The following is a 20735-nucleotide window of genomic DNA, read 5'->3' as shown; positions in this document are numbered from 1 at the left end:
TCCGCCGCTGGACATGGGGGGGCAGGGTGTGGTGGAGACAGACGCCCCTCCAAATAAGGGATTCTGTGTAAATTTGGAAATGAATATTTGTATTGAACGTGTAACCTCCGGAAATGTCGGATGGGGTTGTTGAAAAGAAGATGTTTTGTAAATATTTATTACTTGAATAAAGTATGTTTTGATATATTAAAAATAAAATATATATATATTTTTTTTTAAAGTCTCCTAATTAGGTTTGTCGGGTTCTTTGACTGTAGATAACCTACTATATGGAGCTAATGCTGATGTATTCTCTGTGCAGGAGGTGACCGGATACAAGCAAGTGAGATGGCGAGTAATTCTCTGCCATATTCTTACTGTACTAACATTGGGAATACTGTGGCTATTTTTTTACTGGAAGCCAGTGCTGGAAGTGCTTTTTAAGTGCCACCCCTGTCATCTGAGTCAATCGGATTGGGTTATAATCAAGGTAAGGAAAAAAAATCAGTCCTTGACACGGGATAATGATGCTTGATGATCAGTCGATGCGTTCTTAACACAATAGCAACTGTGTGCTGATACCAGCGACTGCCGATATGAGAATGTGGAGCAAAAAATAAAATGATGGAAGAACTCAGTCAAGCAGTATCCGTGGAAGCAAATGGATGGTTGCCGTCTCGGGTCAAGACCCTTTGTCAACCGATCTTTTGCTTCCACTGATGCTGCTCGACCCACTAAGTTCTTCCAGTAGTTTTTTTTAAAGTAAATTGAATGGTTACTGTTTTAATGTAGCATCTGTCATTCAGGGCAGTTATTCAGTGAAATGTTATTATGTTTTCTGCTAAACCTCATTGACAGGATGGCTGCTCAGCTCAAAGCTGATGGTGGAGTAGACTTGATGGGCCGAACGGCTGAATTCTACTCCTATCTCTTATGATCTGGGTTAAATCCTGACCGCTGTGCTGTGTGTGTGTAGCGTTTGTACATTCTGAGTACAGAGTTTGTCCTGTGACCTTCTCCGGGTGATCTGGTTACCTCCCACATCCCAAAGATGTGTGGGTTTGTAGGTTAATTGGCTTCTGTAAATTGCCCCTAATTTATAGTGTGTGTGTGCGAAAGTAGAATAATTTTGGGTGATCGATGAACAGTGTGTATTCGGTGGGCCTGTTTCCATGCTGTATCTCCAAACTATAAACTAAAGTTCTAAAGATCAAAATATCAGAGACTAATGGTTCAATCCATTTTCTTGCAGGATTCATTTAAGCAGCGATTTGTCGAGAGAGTGCGGACGGAGGAGATTGAGGATGACTGGTTAGTTGCTCTACAATTACTGTTGACTTACTATGTCTGAGCCATGGCTGGCAGTGGAATTGTCACAAGCAGTCTCAGTTTTATCTCTGTGTTCAGTGGATTTTTGAATGGATTATTTAAGCATCTGGAGACATTACTTTTTTTTGCTTGCAATCTGAACCTGACACTAGAAGTACCTGTAACACAATGTTCATCGGGATTTCTATTCTTGATTGCTAACTTTGGAAAGTGCAGAACTGTACAGTACAGTTGCTGCCTTACAGTGCCGGATTCCTGGGTTCGATCCCGACTACGGGTGCTGTCTACGTTTGTTTGTACGTTCTCCCCGAGACCTGCGTGGGTTTTCTCTGAGATCTTCAGTGTCCTCCCACACTCCAAAGACGTGCAGGTATGTAGGTTAACTGGCTTGGTTGTCTGTGTAAATTTCCCTAGTGTGTGTAGGATAGTATTGATGTGTGGGGATCGCTGGTCGGTGCGGACTTGGTGGGACGATAGGCCTGTTTCCGTGCTGTATCTCTAAACTAAACTAAAAAAGAAGACAAGGAAGGTTAAAAATAGCCTTTATTTTGATGTTTTCCATGTTAAACTAATTAATTTCCTTACGCCTAGAAATGAGAAATGGTTACTCGGTTCAACGGGCAGATTTGACGAGCAATCAAGAAAGAATCCTGTAATGGTGTTAACTTTGAAGCTGGCTAGAAAATTCACAATGTATGGTTTATGATGGCTGCAGGTTAATGTATTGAGCCAGCTCCTATTCTCTCATTGGCTTGCCTTTCAACATGAGCCCAGTTGACTTTCTAACACTCAGCACCTCTGCATGATTAAAAAAAGAATTCCCTCATTCCAGGCTGATTGAGGTATACTGATTTGGAATTAGCCAGGGCTGTGCCTTCTGCCATTAGTTTAGTTTAGAGATACAACGTGGAAACAGGCCCTTTGGTCCACTGAGTCTGTGTCGACCAGCGATCCCCACATATCAACACTACCCTATACACACTAGGGCCAATTTACAATTTTACCAAAGCCAATTAACCTACAAACTCTTTGGAGTACGTCTTTGGATTAGTTTGGGAAACTTATCGAAGTTGAGCTTTGTGAACCATCAGTAGGTTGCTTTCAGACATTAATACAGTTTGTGAAAAGTGTGGTCATTCCTCTGCCAGGTTGCATTAAAGATTTTTTTTAGATTTAAAGATACAGCGCAGAAACAGGCCCTTCGGCCCACCGGGTCCGCGCCGCCCAGTGATCCCCGCACACTAACACTCTCCTACACCCACTAGGGACATTTAAAAAAAACCATTTTGCCCAGCCAATTAACCTACATACCTGTACGTCTTTGGAGTGTGGGAGGAAACCGAAGATCTCGGAGAAAACCCACGCAGGTCACGGGGAGAACGTACAAACTCCGTACAGACGGCGCCCGTAGTCGGGATCGAACCTGAGTCTCCGGCGCTGCATTCGCTGTAAGGCAGCAACTCTACCGCTGTGCCACCGTGCCGCCCATAAAGACTTCGATGTCACTGGTCCAGTCCCACTCTTATTCGAGCAGGGATGTGTGGGCAGGTGGGATGTGTGGGCAGGTGGGATGTGTGGGCAGGTGGGATGTGTGGGCAGGTGGGATGTGTGGGCAGGTGGGATGTGTGGGCAGGTGGGATGTGTGGGCAGGTGGGATGTGTGGGCAGGTGGGATGTGTGGGCAGGTGGGATGTGTGGGCAGGTGGGATGTGTGGGCAGGTGGGATGTGTGGGCAGGTGGGATGTGTGGGCAGGTGGGATGTGTGGGCAGGTGGGATGTGTGAGCAGGTGGGATGTGTGGGCAGGTGGGATGTGTGGGCAGGTGGGATGTGTGGGCAGGTGGGTTGCACAGTTCTAATGCCACCACAGAAAGCTGCAGTTTTGTAGCTGCCAACTTCTATATCCACGGCCTAAACACTTGTTCATATTGGGTTAAATTTAATTCTTAGCAGGTGTGCCAGCTCACGGTTTAATGCTCTTCCTTTTCTGCTCCTCCATTTTAAAGGTTTGCACCGTCAACGGAATCTAGTGGCGAAGATATGCAAATTACATTGGCCATAGGAGTACTTGAAGATGATTGGAAAGATACATTGCAACTACAGAAACAGGAGGAGGTAAGAGATCAGCCACCCTGTTGTATTACCAACTGCATAACCAGAGAGTCACTGCTGAAATAGGCCCTTTGGCCCAACCCATCCATGCTGACCAAGGTGGCTTGCTGAGTTAGCCCCATTTGCTTGAGTTTGGCCTTTATCCCTCTAAACCTTTCCTCAACTACTTCCTCTGACTGTTCTATCCATATGCCCACCTCCCTACTCAGGAAAAATACAGCTCTGGTTTGAAGAAGGGACTCGACCCGAAATGTCGCCGTTCCTTCTCTCCAGAGATGCTGCCTGTCTCGCTGAGTTACTCCAGCACTTTGTGTCTATCTTCGGTGTAAACCAACATCTGCAGTTCCTGCCGACACATGACCTTATCTACGTTCCCCATGATTTTATAAACCTCTAAGGTCACCCTTCTGCCTCCAAGGCTCCATGGGACGGCAGGGTGGTGCAGTGGTAGTGACGTTGCCTAACAGTACTTACAATGCCGGAGACTCTGGTTCGATCCCGACCAGGGGTGCGGTCTGTACGGAGTTTGTACGTTCTACCCATGACCGCGTGGGTTTTCTCCGAGATTTTCGGTCCCGCACTCCAAAGACGTGCAGATTTGTAAGGTAATTGGATTGGTATAATTGTAAATTGTCCCTAGTGGGTGTAGGATAGTGTTTAGTGTGCGGGGATCGCTGGTAGGCGCGGACTTGGTGGGCCGAAAGGCCTGTTTCCGCGCTGTATCTCTAAACTTATTCAGTCTCCCCTCATATCTCAGGCCTGCCAGTCCTGGCAACAGTCTTGTGACACTTTTCTGCTCCCATGTGTTCAAGAGGAAGTAAAGCATATCTATGTATGATGTGCCATGTGTAAGAAGGAAACGCAGATGCTGGTTTATACTGAAGTTAGACACAAACTGCTGGAGCAACTCAGCGGGACAGGCAACATCTCCGGAGAGAAGGATTGGCTGATGTTTCGGGTCGAGACCCTTCTTCAGTCATTCCTGCTCCCAGCACTCTCTGGCCCAATCAAATAAATGACCTCAGATTCAGCATTCAGAGATGGATGGGAAATAGAAAAAACATTATATCTGATTTTTTCAAAAGTGGAAGTTAGAATATTAAAATAAACTACAGCACCAGCACAACTTCTGTAAAGCTGCAAGAAAAGAAAAGGACTGCCAGGACAAATGTCTTAGACCGTGACAGGAGAATTTTTCATTTAAAGTACCAGGTGCTCCTCAGCTTCCGATGGGGTTCCGTTCCGAGAAACCCATCGGAAACCGAAAGTATTGTAAGTCGAAATGCACTGTAATACGCGCGATCACGTGGCCGGAAGCGAGCGGCGGCTCGCTACGGGTCACTGCCGTCTGCACCGTCGCACAGTCGAACTATCGCAAGTCGAAGCATCGTAAGCTGAGGAGTCCCTGTATGGAAATGGCAGAAAAATAAAATGATTACACTGTATCAGTTTCCATCTAAGTAGATATAAAAACCTGGCAGAACCTCGCTGTGGGTGGTGGAGCTTGCTGGTGCTGTTGTGTTAATGTTTAAGCCGCTGCACGGTCAGTCACTCAAGACAACTGCATTGTTCCGAATGGTTCAATGGTCCTTTATTGTCATGCGCAAAGTGCAAATGCGCGGTGAAATCCTTTTACAAACAGTCCAGTAGAGTATTGCCATACCATCCCCGATTAGCAAATGTACAGAAAGTCTGCTGAGCCCACATGCAAGAGGCGCCGTGTTTGGCCGCCATTTTCCAAGCCCAGTCCACGCTCCCGTTGTTATGAGTGGAGCCCGATTCAGGCATGGCCCTAGGCTGCTGCGGACTTCCAGCCATCGCCATCCTTGCTCGACCGACAACCGATGTCCTCTCCTCCCCCGTCCACCTTTGTGCCCCGGGGGGGGGGCTCCTGCAACTGAACCTGAAGGAGTGGTAGGTAGGTTGGTAGATACGTCCTCTCCCAGTGGCCTTGCTCCCAGATAGGTCCTCTCCCAGCGGCCTTGCTCCCAGATAGGTCCTCTCCCAGCGGCCTTGCTCCACTCCTGTCCTGTCTGTTGTCGCTGCCTCCATCCTCCCGGTTTCTGATCTTTGGGGGACGACCAATGGCTGCCCGGCCAGCTTCCTTGGTTCCAGGCTGCGGGTCGCTGGGGGCTTCGAGCGTGGACCGGCTCAGCGGCTGCCGCGTACAGCTCGTGGTCTGCCAGGTCTTGCGGTCGGACGATTGATGAACGTTGTGTTGGCATCGCACTGATGCAGGCAGATGGAGTGTATCTCGTTGCACTTGAGACTTGTGCTCCGTGAAGGATCTTTTGGGAGTTCTGAAGCAAGCGCTCTCTGCAGAGTGCTTGGCCTCTGACCAGCTTTGGCTGCTAAAGTATTAATGTGAATATCCTGGTCAGTGATTATTCCAAGCTCATTGCAGATGGGGAACTCAATCTCACCTTATATCTTCGATGAAAATGCTTAGTGTGGCCAATTTGCCTACATGAGGAACAATCACAGTCCTCTATGAAACACCATCACCACCATCTGATTATGAGATGCCAGCTTTGTATTGATTAACAGAACCAAACTGCATCTTTTAAAAATGTACATGCAGCAAATAACCTGCAGTTGTTCTGACAGGGTGGGTCGGGGCATCTCCCATCTGTTGGAAGAGTCTGCAGTTCCAATACTGGTCTCGTTAGCCACCTAAGAAACCCACAAAACTGCCGTGGAAGCAGGTCATCCTTGATCCCAAGGCGCTGCCTAAGAAGGCCATAGAACAATACAGTGTGGGAAAGAAAACTGCAGACGCTGGTTTAAATCGAAGGTAGACACAAAAAGCTGGAGTAACTCAGCGGGTCAGGCAGCATCTCTGGAGAGAAGGAATGGGTGAGAGGAGGTCCACGGATGATGCGGTCTCCCAGGTTCTGCACACCGCTCTCTCTCATCTGGACAGCCAGGGGGGCTATGTGAGGATGCTGTTCATTGACTTTAGTTCAGCTTTTAACACAATAGTCCCCAGCAGACTGGCTGAGAAGCTGCTGGAACTGGGGCTTAGCACCCCTCTGTGTGCCTGGGTCCTGGACTTTCTCACCGCCAGGCCTCAAGTGGTCAGGATGGGGAACACACATCTAGTTCCCTCACCCTGAACATAGGATCCCCCCAGGGTTGCGTCCTTAGCCCCCTACTGTACTCCCTGTATACACATGATTGTGGGGCCAGGTTCAGCTCAAACTCCATCATCAAGTTTGCTGATGACACTGTGGTGGTGGGCCGGATCTCCAACAATGATGAGAAGGCCTACCGGGAGGAGGTGGCTGATCTGGCACTCTGGTGTCAGGACAACAGCCTCCTCTTGAATCTCACTAAAACTAAGGAGCTGATTGTGGACTTTAGAAGGGCTAAACATCCAAGGACGTACACGCCACTGGAGATAAATAGGTCTACTGTGGATAGGGTGAGCAGTTTTAAATACTTGGGAGTCCACATTACAGAGGATCTGACATGGGCAACGCACATTGCCGCACTGGTGGGTAAGGCAAAGCAGCGCCTTTACCACCTTAGACAGCTGAGGAAATTCAGAGTGTCTCTGGGGATCCTTCATTGCTTCTACTCTGGGGCTGTAGAGAGCATCCTGTCCGGCAACATTACAGTCTGGTTTGGGAACAGCTCTGCCTAGGACAGGATGGCCCTGCAGAGAGTAGTGCGTTCGGCAAAATGTACCATGGGAACTACACTCGCCCCCCTGCAGGACCTATACATCAGGAGGTGCAGATCCAGAACAAGCAAGATCATGAGGGACCCCTGCCACCCCAGTAACGGACTGTTCCAGCTGCTACGGTCAGGCAAACGCCTCCGCTGTCACGCTGTGAAAACGGAGAGGATGAGACGGAGTTTCTTCCCACAGGCCATCAGGACTGTTAACTTTTATAACTCCAGGGACTACATTTTGTCTTCTCTATATTAACTTATTAACTTTATTTATATGCTGTAACTGTAATTCTTTTTTGTGCACAATCTGCAGGCATTGCCACTTTCATTTCACTGCACATCGTGTGTGTGAATGTGACAAATAAACTTGACTTGACGTTTCGGGTCGAGACCCGTCTTCAGAAGAGTCTCGACGCGAATCGTCACCCATTCCTTCTCTCCAGAGATGCTGCCTGACCTGCTGAGTTACTCCAGCTTTTTATGTCTACCATAGAACAGTACAGCACAGGAATACCCACAATATGCCAAACATGATGCCAAGTTGAACATCTCATCTGCCTGCACATGATCCATATCCCTTAGTTCCTTACGCTTCCATGTGCCCATCTAAAAGCCTCGTAAACGTGTCTATCGTATCTGCCTTCACCACCACCCCTGCGATGTGTGCCCGGTCCCCACCACTCTGTAAAAATAAAAACTTGCCCCGCACATCACCATTAAACCTTCCCCCTCTCACCTTATAGCTGTGCCCTCTAGTGTTGGACATTTCCATCCTGGAAAAAAGGTTCTGACTGTCTACCCTATCTATTCCTCTCATAATTTTGTATACCTCCAAATGCGGTCTGACCAGTCCTATAGAACTGCATCACGACGTCCTGACTCTTATGCCATTCACATCAGTCTGAAGAAGGGCCTCGACCCGAAACGTCACCCATTCCTTCTCTCCAGAGATGCTGCCTGACCCGCTGAGTTACTCCAGCATTTTGTGAAACCTTATACCATGCGTCCTCCTTGTCACGCTATCTACTTAAGCATTCTGACCCGAAATTGGATTCCAAGATCGCGCTGCATATCAATGCTGTTCAGGGTCTTGCCATTAACTGTATACTATCCCCAGACATTCAACCTCCCAAAGTGTAACACTTCATTCTTGCTTGGATCAAACTCAATCTGCCATTTCTCTGCCCATCTTTGCAGCTGATCTGTATTCCACTGGATCAGTCTGAAGAAGGGTCCCGACTTGAAACGTCACCCATCCATGTTGTCTAGGGATGCTGCTTGGCCCGTTGAGATACTCAAGCGTTTTGTGCCTTGCTCTACTTCCTTCCTTGCCTAAAACTGAAGAGAAAGGTTTGATGGGAGCTGACTAGAATGGTTGCAATTCATGCCGAATTTCAAATGTCTAAAGTTGAGCTGGTTTTAAACCTTGATACACCTAGAGAGTGGGTCTGTATTTTTATAAGCTGCATAGTTTGATGCATTTCTGTTGATCCCAATTAACAGCTGTTGAAGGTAAAACATCTATGAGCATCCTTTCTCATTCAGAACCACATCTGGAATATTGTGTGCAGTTTTGGTCTCCTAATTTGAGGAACGACATCCTTGCTATTGAGGCAGTGCAGCGTAGGTTCACCAGGTTAATCCCTGGGATGGCAGGGCCGTCATATGAGGAAAGATTGGAAAGACTGGGTTTGTATTCACTGGAGTTTAAAAGGATGAGTGGGGATCTTATACAGACGTATAAAATTATAAAAGGACTGGACAAGCTAGATGCAGGAAAAATGTTCCCAATGTTGGGGGAATCCAGAATCAGGGGCCACACAGTCTAAGAATAAAGGGGAGGCCATTTAAAACTGAGATGAGAAACTTTTTCACCCAGAGAGTTGTGAATTTGTGGAATTCTCTGCCACAGAGGGCAGTGGAGGCCAATTCACTGGATGAATTTAAAAGAGAGTTAGATAGAGCTCTAGGGGCTAGCGGAATCAAACGATATGGGGAGAAGGCAGGCACGGGTTACTGATTGTAGATAATCAGCCATGATCACAATGAATGGCGGTACTGGCTTGAAAGACCATATGGCCTCCTCCTGTACCTATTTTCTATGTTTCTAGAGCCAAACCTCACTATGATCCCTGTAAGTAGCTTCATGTTGGATAGCATGGTGTTGCTGTGATCATGGTTCCTTGCAGTTTGAAGCAAGATCACTTTCTAATCTTCACACTTTATGTTTTCCTTAAAAGAAAAGTGTGATTCGATACTACACCTTTGAGGGTTTACGCTACATTTGGATTGAGAAGAAAGGAAGCTTCTGCAAGCTCAGGTAGGTGACATGCGGGAGGAAATTAGAACGCACAACAACAGGCCCTTCAGCCTACAATATCCGTGCTGAACACGATGCCAAGGCATCTAGGGTTGCCAACGGTCCCGTATTAGCCGGGACATCTCATATTTTGGGCTAAATTAGTTTGTTCCATATGGGACCGCCCTTGTCCCGTATTTGTAGGGTTGCCAACTTCCTCGCCCCCAAATAAGGGACAACGGGTGACGTCACCGCCCCACGTGACCTCACCATACGCAACATATGTCATTTGCATTTGCAAGATATTTTTATATCAGAGTAGGTTACTTTATTTCCATTTTGTTTACTGTGAAAGATGTTCAAGGTGGTTAACAGAGGGTGGCATGGTAGCGGAGCGGTAGAGCAACTGCCTTGGCGCCAGAGAACCGGGTTCGATCCTGACTACGGGTGCTGTCTGTACGGAGTTTGCACGTTCCCCCCGTGACCTGCGTGGGTTTTCTCCAAGATCTTCGGTTTCCTCCCACACACTAAAGACGTGCAGGTTTGTAGGTTAATTGGCTTGGTAGAAAAATGTACCAAAATTGTCCCTAGTGTGTGTAGGTAGGATGGTGTTGATATGCAGGGAGTGTTGATCGCTGGTCGGTGAGTCGAAGGGCCTGTTTCCGTGCTGTATCGCCAAACTAATCTAAGCCTGTGGCCTAGAGGCCAGGCCACAGATTCAGTCACTTTGCTGCTGGTCACATTCTCTCACCACTGTTTGCAAGTTTAACACCCTGTTGGATCTTGAACTGAGTTTTCTTGTGTTCATGTTTTCTTTTGACCTGCACATCTTTGGAATGTGGGAGGAATCCTGAGCACCTGTGGGAAACCCACTTGGTCATGGGGAGAAAGCGCATACTCGTGCCGACAGCAGCTACGATCAGGAGCGAGCTTGCTAAGCTGCAGCAGCACTAAACTGGTGCCCCCTGTCCCGCCATGTCCAGAGTGTTTCATTGTCGTGTGTCCCACATGGAACAATGAAATCCTTACTTGCAGCAGCACTACCGAATATGTAAACATAGTACACTGTAAACAATATGATAAATGATGGAGAAAACAAAAGTTCAGTCTATATATACACATACTCACAAATGCACATGTATATGGTAATTTTAACCATTTAACTCGCATTTATGTGGGTGTATATATATATATATATATATATATATATATATATACATATACACACATACGCGCACATACGTTCACACAAAACAATAATAGTGCAATAGTAATAGTCTTGTACTAAAGTGCTTAAGTACACGCTAAGATACAACGCATCATTTTATTGAAGCACTTCCATCATAGGACCTGCAGTACATTACAGCTCCGAGCTGCTACATCTACTGCCTGACATAGGCGAGTTCTTAATATTATAAAGCACCTACTAGGCGGGACTACTACTAACAAGCACTACGATTGGCTAGCATGCAATAGGCCATCTACATCTCTTCTTGTAGAAATAAAGAAACAACGGTAGCTTAAGCAATGAAAAACAAAATGTGAAGAATATACGAGCACAGTTACACAAAATCGCCATATCTAACGGGTGGCCTACAAACCCGTCCGGCCCTCGTGCGGTAAGAGACCGCCTCACCTTCTTTCGTGGGAGAACAAGGGGAGGAGAGTGGGGACGCAACAGGCGACTTGACAGGACTAGTGGGAGACGACATGGGCGCGCCAGGCACCGACCGACGCGGGGAACCCGCGGCAGGAACAACGGTTGGTGGTGAATCAACTGTGGGAGCTTATTTGAGGTTGTAGTATTTAATAGCCAAATGTACCAGGAAGAAGCTGTTCCTGAACCTGGACTTTATGGTTTTCAGGCTCCTGTACCTTCTTCCGATGGCAGGGGTGAAATGAGTTGTGGCCAGGGTGGTGTGGGTCTCTGATTATGCTGGCCTCCTTTTTGAGGCAGCGACTCCAGTAAATCCCTTCGATGGTGGGGAGATCAGAGCCGGTGATGGTCCGGGCAGTGTTCACCACTTTTTCCAGTTTTCTTCGCTCCTGGGCATTGAAGTTGCCAAACCAGGCCGTGATGCAACCAGTCAATATGCTCTCTTCTGTACACCAGTCGAAACTCTAGAGAATCCCCTGTGACATGCCATGTGTTTGCTCCATGGTGAAAACTGATTACCTTTACTCCCAGTGTTAGCCACTTCCCTGACTGTTGCAGTCCCTCCGTTACTGAAACTCTTTCTCATGCGTTTGTTCACGCTGCATTGCCTTTTACACTGGTATTATGGTTGATCTGCCACCCTAACATTTAAGTTCCTTCAAGACCCAGCTGCTGAAATTCTACGCCTCGCTGTGTTTCATTCACTCATCAGCCCCTTTCGTGCTGAACTCAAATGCTTGCTGGCGCCTCTACATTTGAAATGTAAGAATTCTTAGTCTTGAATTTAATTCCCCTCACAGACTCTTGTCATTTTAACCATTTAACTTGCATTTGTACAACAAAGTTTGCGTGAGTGACCGAGTGTGTGTGCGTGCGTGCGGTGCTTATTGCTGATCAGTTTTTCCTGTTTCAGCGATCTCGATGAGACGTTGACGTGTGCGGACATTCACAAACAACAGAAGGGACTCAGCAGACACAGCCAAATTGGAAAGTAAGTCCTTAAGAATCGTAGAAATTCTGTATATCCAACAAGATAGAATGTTTAGCTGAAATATTTCTGGAAACAAGCAGATGGTAAAGCTCTGAGGTGATGCATGACTTAGGCTTCAGGCTGAATAAAAGATGATCTTAGGACTGATTAGTAGTATCTTCTTGTAGTCACACAAAAGATGCCTGTGCAAGCTTAGTTACGACGTAAATAAATGTGGTGTAACTCAGCAGGTCAGGCAGCATCTAGGAGAGAGGGAATGGGTGACATTTCGGGTCGAGACTCTTCTGGTCACCCATTCCCTCTCTCCTAGATGCTGCCTGACCTGCTGAGTTACTCTAGCATTTTGTGATACCTTCGATTTGTACCAGCATCTTTTAGTTATTTTCCTACACTAAATAAATGTAGTGCTAATTTTCTAGAATGATTCCTTGTCTGTGAAAATGTATGTTGCTGAACCATAAACATCAAGGAAAACCCGAATCACTGTTTTGTCATTGTCTCCTTTCTTTACAAGGGGGTAGGGAGATACTTTTCCCAGGAGATACATGCTCGATCATCAGCCTACCTTGAATAAGCTTTTATCTGCTTGGGTACCTGCAGAATACATCAAGTGATTCTATCATCCTGTAATATTGCACTTGATCTATACATCAATTACAATTGTCTGCAATTGATCAATATCTCTTGATTACTGTGACCTAACTGAAATCCATCAATTCAGTTACAAAAATTATAGGCGATTCTTTGAAGAGCCACGATGAATTTGGCTGTCGACAACTACTGTACTGTAGTACTGACCGTAAAAACAGGATTGCAACACGTGTGGGTGAAGTGTGAGAACAGGCTCAGATTTATCAGTAGATTCAAGGAACTGCAGATGCTGGTTTACGAAAAGGTCACAAAGCACTGGAGTAATTCAGCGAGTCAGGCAGCATCCCTGGAGAACATGGACAGGTGATGTTTGGATGGGGCCCTGACCCAAAACATCTGCTTTCCTATGTTCTCCAGGGAGGCTGCCTGACCTACCAACTTACTCCAGCACTTGGTGCCCGTTTTAGATTTGACAGTGATGTGCTTCTTTGATTAATATATTGCTATCATTTACTATGTTTACAGAAGGCTAAGTACTTGTGAGGCATTGCAACCTCTAAGAATCGCCTTGGTAAAAGTTAGACTCTTCTAAATTGCTGTTATTTTTTTTTTAAACTTGCAGAATGCAGGTATATGGGCGAAACGTGATTGAGGTGCATGTAAAATCATACTTTACACTCTTAGTACAGGAGGTGAGTAGAAATGGTCATATTTCTTTCCATAGAAAAGAGCAATGCTTTTATTTTGGGGTTAGGCAGATTGTAAAATGAGTATCTTAATTATTGTGCTGTGCCTTGCTGATGTACGAAACTGGAGTTGCAAAGCGCTGATTAGATGGGAGTAGATTAGTGGCCTTGAATTCATTCATGCATTTATGACCAGATAGAGATGACGATTTTTACAAAAGAGGAGCAAAAACAATCAGGTTTCCACTATGGTGGTGCTTAATTGTTGGTTGCAAGGAACGGAAGTCCCTTGCACTGTTGGAAGTACTCTTTTCCAGTAAATGGGGAGACAGAAATCTCCAGGGCAAGAGAAAATACTTGCTTGCAAGTAAGTGTTTCCATTGTTTAGGTTTAATTTAGATTAGTTTAGTTTTTAGATACAGCGCGGAAACAGGCCCTTCGGCCCACCGGGTCCGCGACGACCAGCGATCCCTCCATATTAACACTATCTTAGGCACACTAGGAACAATTTTTAAATTCACCAAGCCAATTTACCTACATACCTGTCTGTACGTCTTTGGAGTGTGGGAGGAAACCTAAGATCTTGGAGAAATCCCACGCGGTCACGGGGAGAACGTACAACCACCGTACAGACATCACCCGTCGGGATCGAACCCGGGTCTCTGGCGCTGCAAGCGTTGTAAGGCAGCAACTCTATTGCTGCGCCACCGTTATTAGAGTCCTGGAATTTCTGCACAGAAAGAGGCCTTTGTCCCATTGAGTCAGCATGAGCCATCAACCACCTATTTACATTAATCTGACATAAATCCCACTTTTAAAGTTCTCTGCACATTCCCTCCCCCAACCACTCGCCTGTACACCAGGGACAATTAACCTACAAACCTATACCGTTTAGTTTAGTTTAGAGATACAGAGTGGAAACAGGCCCTTCGGCCCACCGGGTCCGCATCGACCATCGATCCTACACACACTAGGGACAATTTTACATTTTTACACCATTGAGATGTGGGAGGAAGTCGGAGCATCCAGGGGAAACCCACACGGTCACGGGGAGAGCGTGCAAACTCAGCATAGGCAGCATCTGAGGTCAGGATTGAACCCGGGCCTCTGGCGCTGAAGCAGCAGCTCTACGAGCACCAATACAGCCCTCTGAAGTGGTCCAGCAAGCCACTGGTTGCAGGTGTGAACACAGGGCAGCAACAGGGCAGGGTTGTTGACCAGGGGCACGGTGGCATCGCGGCAGAGCTACTGCCTTACAGCGCGAGAGACCCGGCTTTGACCCTGACATTGGGAGCTAGCCTGTGTGGAGTTTGTACGTTCTCCCTGAGACCTTCGCTGAGATCTTCGGTTTCCTCCCACACTCCAAAGACGTACAGATTGAAAGGTTAATTGGCTTAGCATAAATGTAAAAATGTAAAATTGTCCCTAGTGTGTGTAGGATCGATGGCCGGTGCGGACTCGGTGGGCCGAAGGTCCTGTTTCCACTCTGTATAACTAAACTAAACTGAACGTTATAGGGTGCGAGTAAGGAAATGAACGCCAGTGTACTGAGTGCTGGTGAAAGGGCAGGTGGGTCCAAGTGTGATTATAATTTAAGAAAACAGGGTATTTTTCCATCCTAGTAGCTTGGGCCAAATGCATGAATAAGGTGTCATACATCATATGTCTGAGCATCAACAATAAGAGTCCCCCTTCAGCCTTGTGTTGTTTGGCCTTGATATGTGTACCCCATGGGCTACTAAATTAGCTTTGATTCAATTGCAATAGAGAAAGTAAAAAGGTTAAAATGTGGAAAAAAAGGTTAGTGCGTTTGACTAGTGCTCTCTCTGTGTGTGCTTGCATGCATGGGAACCATGAGAAGGTTGAATTTTGCTGTGAACAGTGAATAACCCTGCACCTGATCACAGATTCAGGGCGGTCACGGTGGCACAGCGGTAGAGTTGCTGCCTTACAGCGAATGCAGCACCAGAGACCAGTGTTCGATCCCGACTATGGGTGCTGTCTGTACGGAGTTTGTACGTTCTCCCCGTGACCTGCGTGGGTTTTCTCCGAGATCTTCGGTTTCCTCCCACACTCCAAAGACGTGCAGGTTTGTAGGTTAATTGACCGGGTAAATGTAAAAAATGTCCCTAGTGGGTGTAGGACAGTGTTAATGTGTTTGGGGATCGCTGGTTGGCACGGACCCTTCCTTCTCGCCAGAGATGCTGCCTGTCCTGCTGAGTTGCTCCAGCATTTTGTATCTACTTTCAGTGAAAAGCTTTTGTTGTGTGCTATCAGTCAATGGAAAGATTATACATGATTACAATCAAACTGCCCACAATGTGCAGGTACAGGATAAAGGGAATAACGCTTGGTGCATGATAGATGAAGAGCACAGTTCAAGGAAGGGATGCTGCTGTTGGAGTCGAGGTTTAAAAGACCCACTCTGGGAGCAGCAGGCAAAGTTTGCCTGGTTTAGCCGCATCTTTTGCTTATTTCTAATTGTATAGATTTAATTTAGCTTAGTTTGTTATCAATTCTAAGTTTGATGCTGAACTTTTTCTTTTTCTGTTCCAGGTCTTGAATCCTTTCTACATTTTTCAGATTTTCAGTATTATACTTTGGATCACTGAGGAGTATTATTACTATGCAGTGTGTATCCTGTTCATCTCCGTGATATCCATTGCTATATCCCTGTACCAGACACACAAGGTACATCACTAGGAGCATTGTAAGCAAGATCTGAAGCATGATTGCTGGAAATAAAATTAATTTGGTGACTTCATGTTTTTTTAAAAAGTGAAACAAAGAGGTTAGGTTATATTCGGAAATGGCATCTTGTGGCATAGTCATTAGTCATACAGTGTGGAAACAGGCCCTTCGGCCCAACTTGGCCACACCGACCAACATGTCCCATCTACACTAATCACAGCTGCCTGTGTTTGGCCCTTATCCCTCCAAACCTGTCCTATCCATGTACCTGTCTAATTGCTTCTTAAACGTTGCGATAGTCCCTGCCTCGACTACCTCCTCCTTGCATCTTGTAGTAAATTTCCATCAACCTAAAATATTTCAATGGTCAGATTTAATTCTGTAGATTTGAGAAGAAAAGTTGTTTCTGTTGGAAAATTGGAATAGAAGTAATAATGTTAGTAAATGTGACACTGAGTTTATGACACTGATAATTATTTAAAAGTTTAATTGCTTCCTCTATCCTTTTACATGTGATAAGGCAATCTGCTTTTAGCCGTGTACAGCTCGAAGGTTTAACAGACAGATATCAAGCAAATAGCAATGGTGTTTGACAGGTTTTGCTATTGTAGATACAGAGATACAGATTCAGATACACAGCACGGAAACAGGCCCTTCGGTCCACCAAGTCCACGCCAACCAGCAATCTCCATACAATTGCACTATCCTACACACACTAGGGACAATTTACAATTTTACCAAAGACAATTAGCCTACAAGCCTGTCCGCCTTTGGAGTGTGGGAGGAAACCGATGATCTCGGGGAAAATACTCACGCGGTCACGGGGAGAACGTACAAACTCCGTACAGACAGCACCCAAAGTCAGGATCAAACCCTGTAAGGCAGCAGGATCGAACACGGGTCTCTGGCGCTGTGAGGCAGCAGCTCTACCTGCTGTGCCATCGTATCATATCATATCATATCATATATATACAGCCGGAAACAGGCCTTTTCGGCCCTCCAAGTCCGTGCCGCCCAGTGATCCCCGTACATTAACACTATCCTACACCCACTAGGGACAATTTTTTTATTTTTTTATTTATTTTTTTACATTTACCCAGCCAATTAACCTACATACCTGTACGTCTTTGGAGTGTGGGAGGAAACCGAAGATCTCGGAGAAAACCCACGCAGGTCACGGGGAGAACGTACAAACTCCTTACAGTGCAGCACCCGTAGTCAGGATCGAACCTGAGTCTCCGGCGCTGCATTCGCTGTAAAGCAGCAACTCTACCGCTGCGCTACCGTGCCGCAAATATTCTTTTTGATTTAGTGCAAAGCAAATGTCAATAACTAAATGACGTGGGAATGATTGGAGCTGAGACAGTAACTCAGTTTGCAGCTTTGGATTTGGCAACTGAAGCCCTTGCCCTGGGGGAAGGTGGAGCTAAGCTTCCCATCTCCTGCCTCCCACCTCCTGCCTCCCACATCTCGCATCCTGTTCCATGAAATCAACAATTACTTTCATAGTGGTTACTCAATAAACAGTCTAGCTATAATATTTTAAATACACAAGCTAAATTTTGTCAGGCAAACTGATAATTCGACGCGTATTTACCTGCCCTCAGAAAGCATTTTGCCATTGACAAAAAAAACAGCACTCGCAATGATCGGAATGAAAATAAATAAACCACAATGAGCTTCTCATTACCAACAAATGCTGTAAAAAGTGTAAGGTGCACACACGATGTAGTTGAGTGCAGAGTGCGGGTGCTGTCAACAGACAATAGGTGCAGGAGGAGGCCATTCGGCCCTTTGAGCCAGCACCACCATTCATCGTGATCATGGCTGATCATCCACAATCAGTACCCCATTCCTGCCTTCTCCCCATATCCCTTGACTCTGCTATCATTAAGAGCTCTCTTGAAAGCATCCAGGGAATTGGCCTCCACTGCCTTCTGAGGCAGAGAGTTCCACAACTTCACAACTCCCTGAGTGAAAACGTTTTTCCTCATCTCCGTTCTAAATGGCCTACCCCTTATTCTTGGACTGTACGATTTGGTTCGATTTAGTTCTTCGGGCTAAAGGAATCAAGGGATATGGGGAAAAAACAGGAACGGAGTACTGATTTTAGATGATCAGCCATGATCATATGGTGCTGGCTCAAATCGCGTACCCTGCACCTATTTTTCTATGTACGGAGTTTCTATGCTCTCCCCATGACCGCGTGGGTTTTCTCCAGGTGTTCCAGTTTCCTCCCACACTCCAAAGACGTACAGGCTTGTAGGTTAATTTTCTTTGGTAAAATTGTACATTGTCACCAGTGTGTTTGTCGGATAGTGTGCAGAACAGTGCAGCATAAGAACAGGCGCATTACAGGCACTCACAACCCTCTTTGGAAAAGAAAGTTGCCCCACACATCTCATTTAAACGTTGCCCCTCTCACCTTTAAGCTGTGCCTTTTAGTATTTCATTTTTCCATCTGGGTAAGAAGGTTCTGTCGACCCTATCCCCTCATAATTTAATACACCACGATAGCTAATATTTAATCTACTAATCAGAAGTGCGTTGAGCTTTAGTGATAAATATATTGTATGTTGTGATTCATTAATGTGCTGATTCGGCTGTGAAAGGGAAGAGTTTTATGATTATGACACTGATCGTTTCTTCTTTGTGCAGCAAAGTGTGACGCTACGGAATATGGTAAAGTTGACACTTAATGTGCAGGTCCGCAGAGATACTGGAGGTAAGCGACTGATGCTTATATTGTGATGTACAAAGCGGAACAATATGTAGGTAGTTCTGCCATAATGCCTGTTTCCGTGACATGAATTTGATGTAATATGATAGATGAATAAGAGAAAGCTGCTTGTTTTACACTGGTCAAATGGGTTACAACGTGATTTCAATCATGAACTAGCTATGCGGAAGCAAACGCCATGCGTAGGAAGGATCTACTGGTGCTGGTTTAAACCGAAGATAGACACAAAATGCTGGAGTAATTCAGCGGGACAGGCAGCATCCCTGGAGAGCCTTGACCCGAAACGTCACCCATTCCATCTCTCCAGAGATGCTGCCTGTCCCGCTGAATTACACCAGCATTGTGTCTATCCTCGAAGCAATCGCCATTGTCTCTTGAAAACCCAAGTTGCCCGTTTCACCGCGGAACACCTTTTAAGGGAGTTGCTTTGGAAATCGAGTCATGCAGCACGGAAACAGGCCCTTCAGCCCAACTTGCTCTTGCTGCCCAAGATGCTTCCACCCAGCAGTATTAATTTTCATTCATTCCAAGTAATCAATGTTATAACCTTGTGTCTTATATGTTCGGTTGTAAAGTAAGCCAACTTTTGATGTATTGGCCATATCCTTGAAGTTTGGTTCTTGCTAGTTTGTCTGGCATACTCTGTTGCTAATGAGTTCATAAGATCGTGATGGGAGCAGAGTTAGGCCATTCGGCCCATCAAGTCTACCCCGCCATTCAATCATGGCTGATCTATCTCTCCCCCCTAACCCCATTCTCCTGCCTTCTCCCCATACCTCTGACATCCTTAATAATCAAGAATCTATATATCTCTGCCTTAAATATATCCACTGATTTTGCCTCCACAGCCGTCTGTGGCAAAGAATTCTACAGATTCACCACCATTGGACTAAAGAAGGGTTTGCTGGTCTTTTTTTTTACAGAAGTGGAAATGGTGAATTCTCAGCATTTGGTCCCTGGGGACTGCATAGTGATCCCTGAAGATGGAATTCAGGTTCCTTGTGATGCAGCTCTCCTTACTGGAGAGTGTATGGTCAATGAGAGCATGCTCACAGGTGAGAGCCAAACATCGTCCAGTTCTTCCCCACCCCCGCCCCCTCCCCTGACATCAGTCTGATGAAGGGTCTCGAAGCAAAACGTCACCCATTCCTTCCTCTCCCGAAATGCTGCCTGACCCACTGAGTTACTCCAGCATTTTGTGTCTACTTTAAACTTTTATTGCTGCTGTGTGATATTTTGCCAGGTGAGAGTGTGCCGGTAATGAAGACGCCTCTACCTGATCAAGATGTGAACTACTCCCCTGAAGAACACAAACGGCACACCCTTTTCTGCGGCACCCAGGTTGTCCAGTCAAAGAGCTACAGCGAGGATCAACCGGTTTTGGTTGTGGTAGTGAGAACAGGTACTGTCTGGGCACACGCGGGGTCTGATCAAAACCAGAACAAGAGTTTGATGATGTTAATTGAGTAGAAACATGGAAAATAGGTGCAGGAGTAGGCCATCTGGCCCTTTGAGCCAGCACCGCCATTCAATATGATCATGGCTGATCATCCAAAATCAGTACCCCATTCCTGCTTTCTCCCCATATCCCTTGATTCTGTTAGCCCTAAGAGCTAAATCTAACTCTCTCTTGAAAACATCCAGTGAATTGGCCTCCACTGCCTTCTGTGGCAGAAAATTCCACAGATTCACAACTCTGTGGGTGAAAAAGTTTTTCCTCATCTCAATCCAAAATGGCCGACCCCTTATTCTTAACACGAAGGAATAACACCATTGCATGACACCCTCCTGTCACACCATTAATTTTAATCTGTTATTAATGGTGTGGCAGGAGTATGTCATGCAACCCCCAGATTATATATGTTGCAAGCAAACATATTACTTAACGGCACTGTGAAAGTTGTGATCCCATTACAAATGGCAGGGGAAGGGTGAGATAGGGGAGGTTTAATAGAAACCTGAGGGGAAACTTTCTCACTCAAAGG

At 46.0% G+C, this 20735-nt stretch overlaps 1 protein-coding gene across 2 annotated transcripts in view; it reads left to right on the top strand.

Annotated features, from left to right (window-relative positions):
• atp13a2 (ATPase cation transporting 13A2) overlaps nucleotides 1–20735 on the top strand; it is a 66785-nt gene that overhangs the window by 15571 nt on the left and 30479 nt on the right. For both annotated transcript variants that reach the window (XR_013549151.1, XM_078425114.1), the window contains exons 3-12: nucleotides 302–469; nucleotides 1232–1290; nucleotides 3312–3420; nucleotides 9336–9415; nucleotides 11965–12042; nucleotides 13256–13325; nucleotides 15876–16010; nucleotides 18669–18735; nucleotides 19674–19805; nucleotides 19994–20152. Coding sequence is in view for 1 of the 2 variants with exons in the window: in XM_078425114.1 (XP_078281240.1) it covers nucleotides 302–469; nucleotides 1232–1290; nucleotides 3312–3420; nucleotides 9336–9415; nucleotides 11965–12042; nucleotides 13256–13325; nucleotides 15876–16010; nucleotides 18669–18735; nucleotides 19674–19805; nucleotides 19994–20152 (1057 nt within the window). In the remaining variant the exon portion in view is untranslated. The remainder of the gene's footprint in view (nucleotides 1–301; nucleotides 470–1231; nucleotides 1291–3311; nucleotides 3421–9335; nucleotides 9416–11964; nucleotides 12043–13255; nucleotides 13326–15875; nucleotides 16011–18668; nucleotides 18736–19673; nucleotides 19806–19993; nucleotides 20153–20735) is intronic.

The sequence above is a fragment of the Rhinoraja longicauda genome, chromosome 30, assembly GCF_053455715.1.
Source record: "Rhinoraja longicauda isolate Sanriku21f chromosome 30, sRhiLon1.1, whole genome shotgun sequence".
Taxonomy (NCBI): domain Eukaryota; kingdom Metazoa; phylum Chordata; class Chondrichthyes; order Rajiformes; family Arhynchobatidae; genus Rhinoraja; species Rhinoraja longicauda.
The sequence above is the reverse complement of the archived record's forward strand: the minus strand, read 5'-3'. Positions and strand labels throughout refer to the sequence as shown.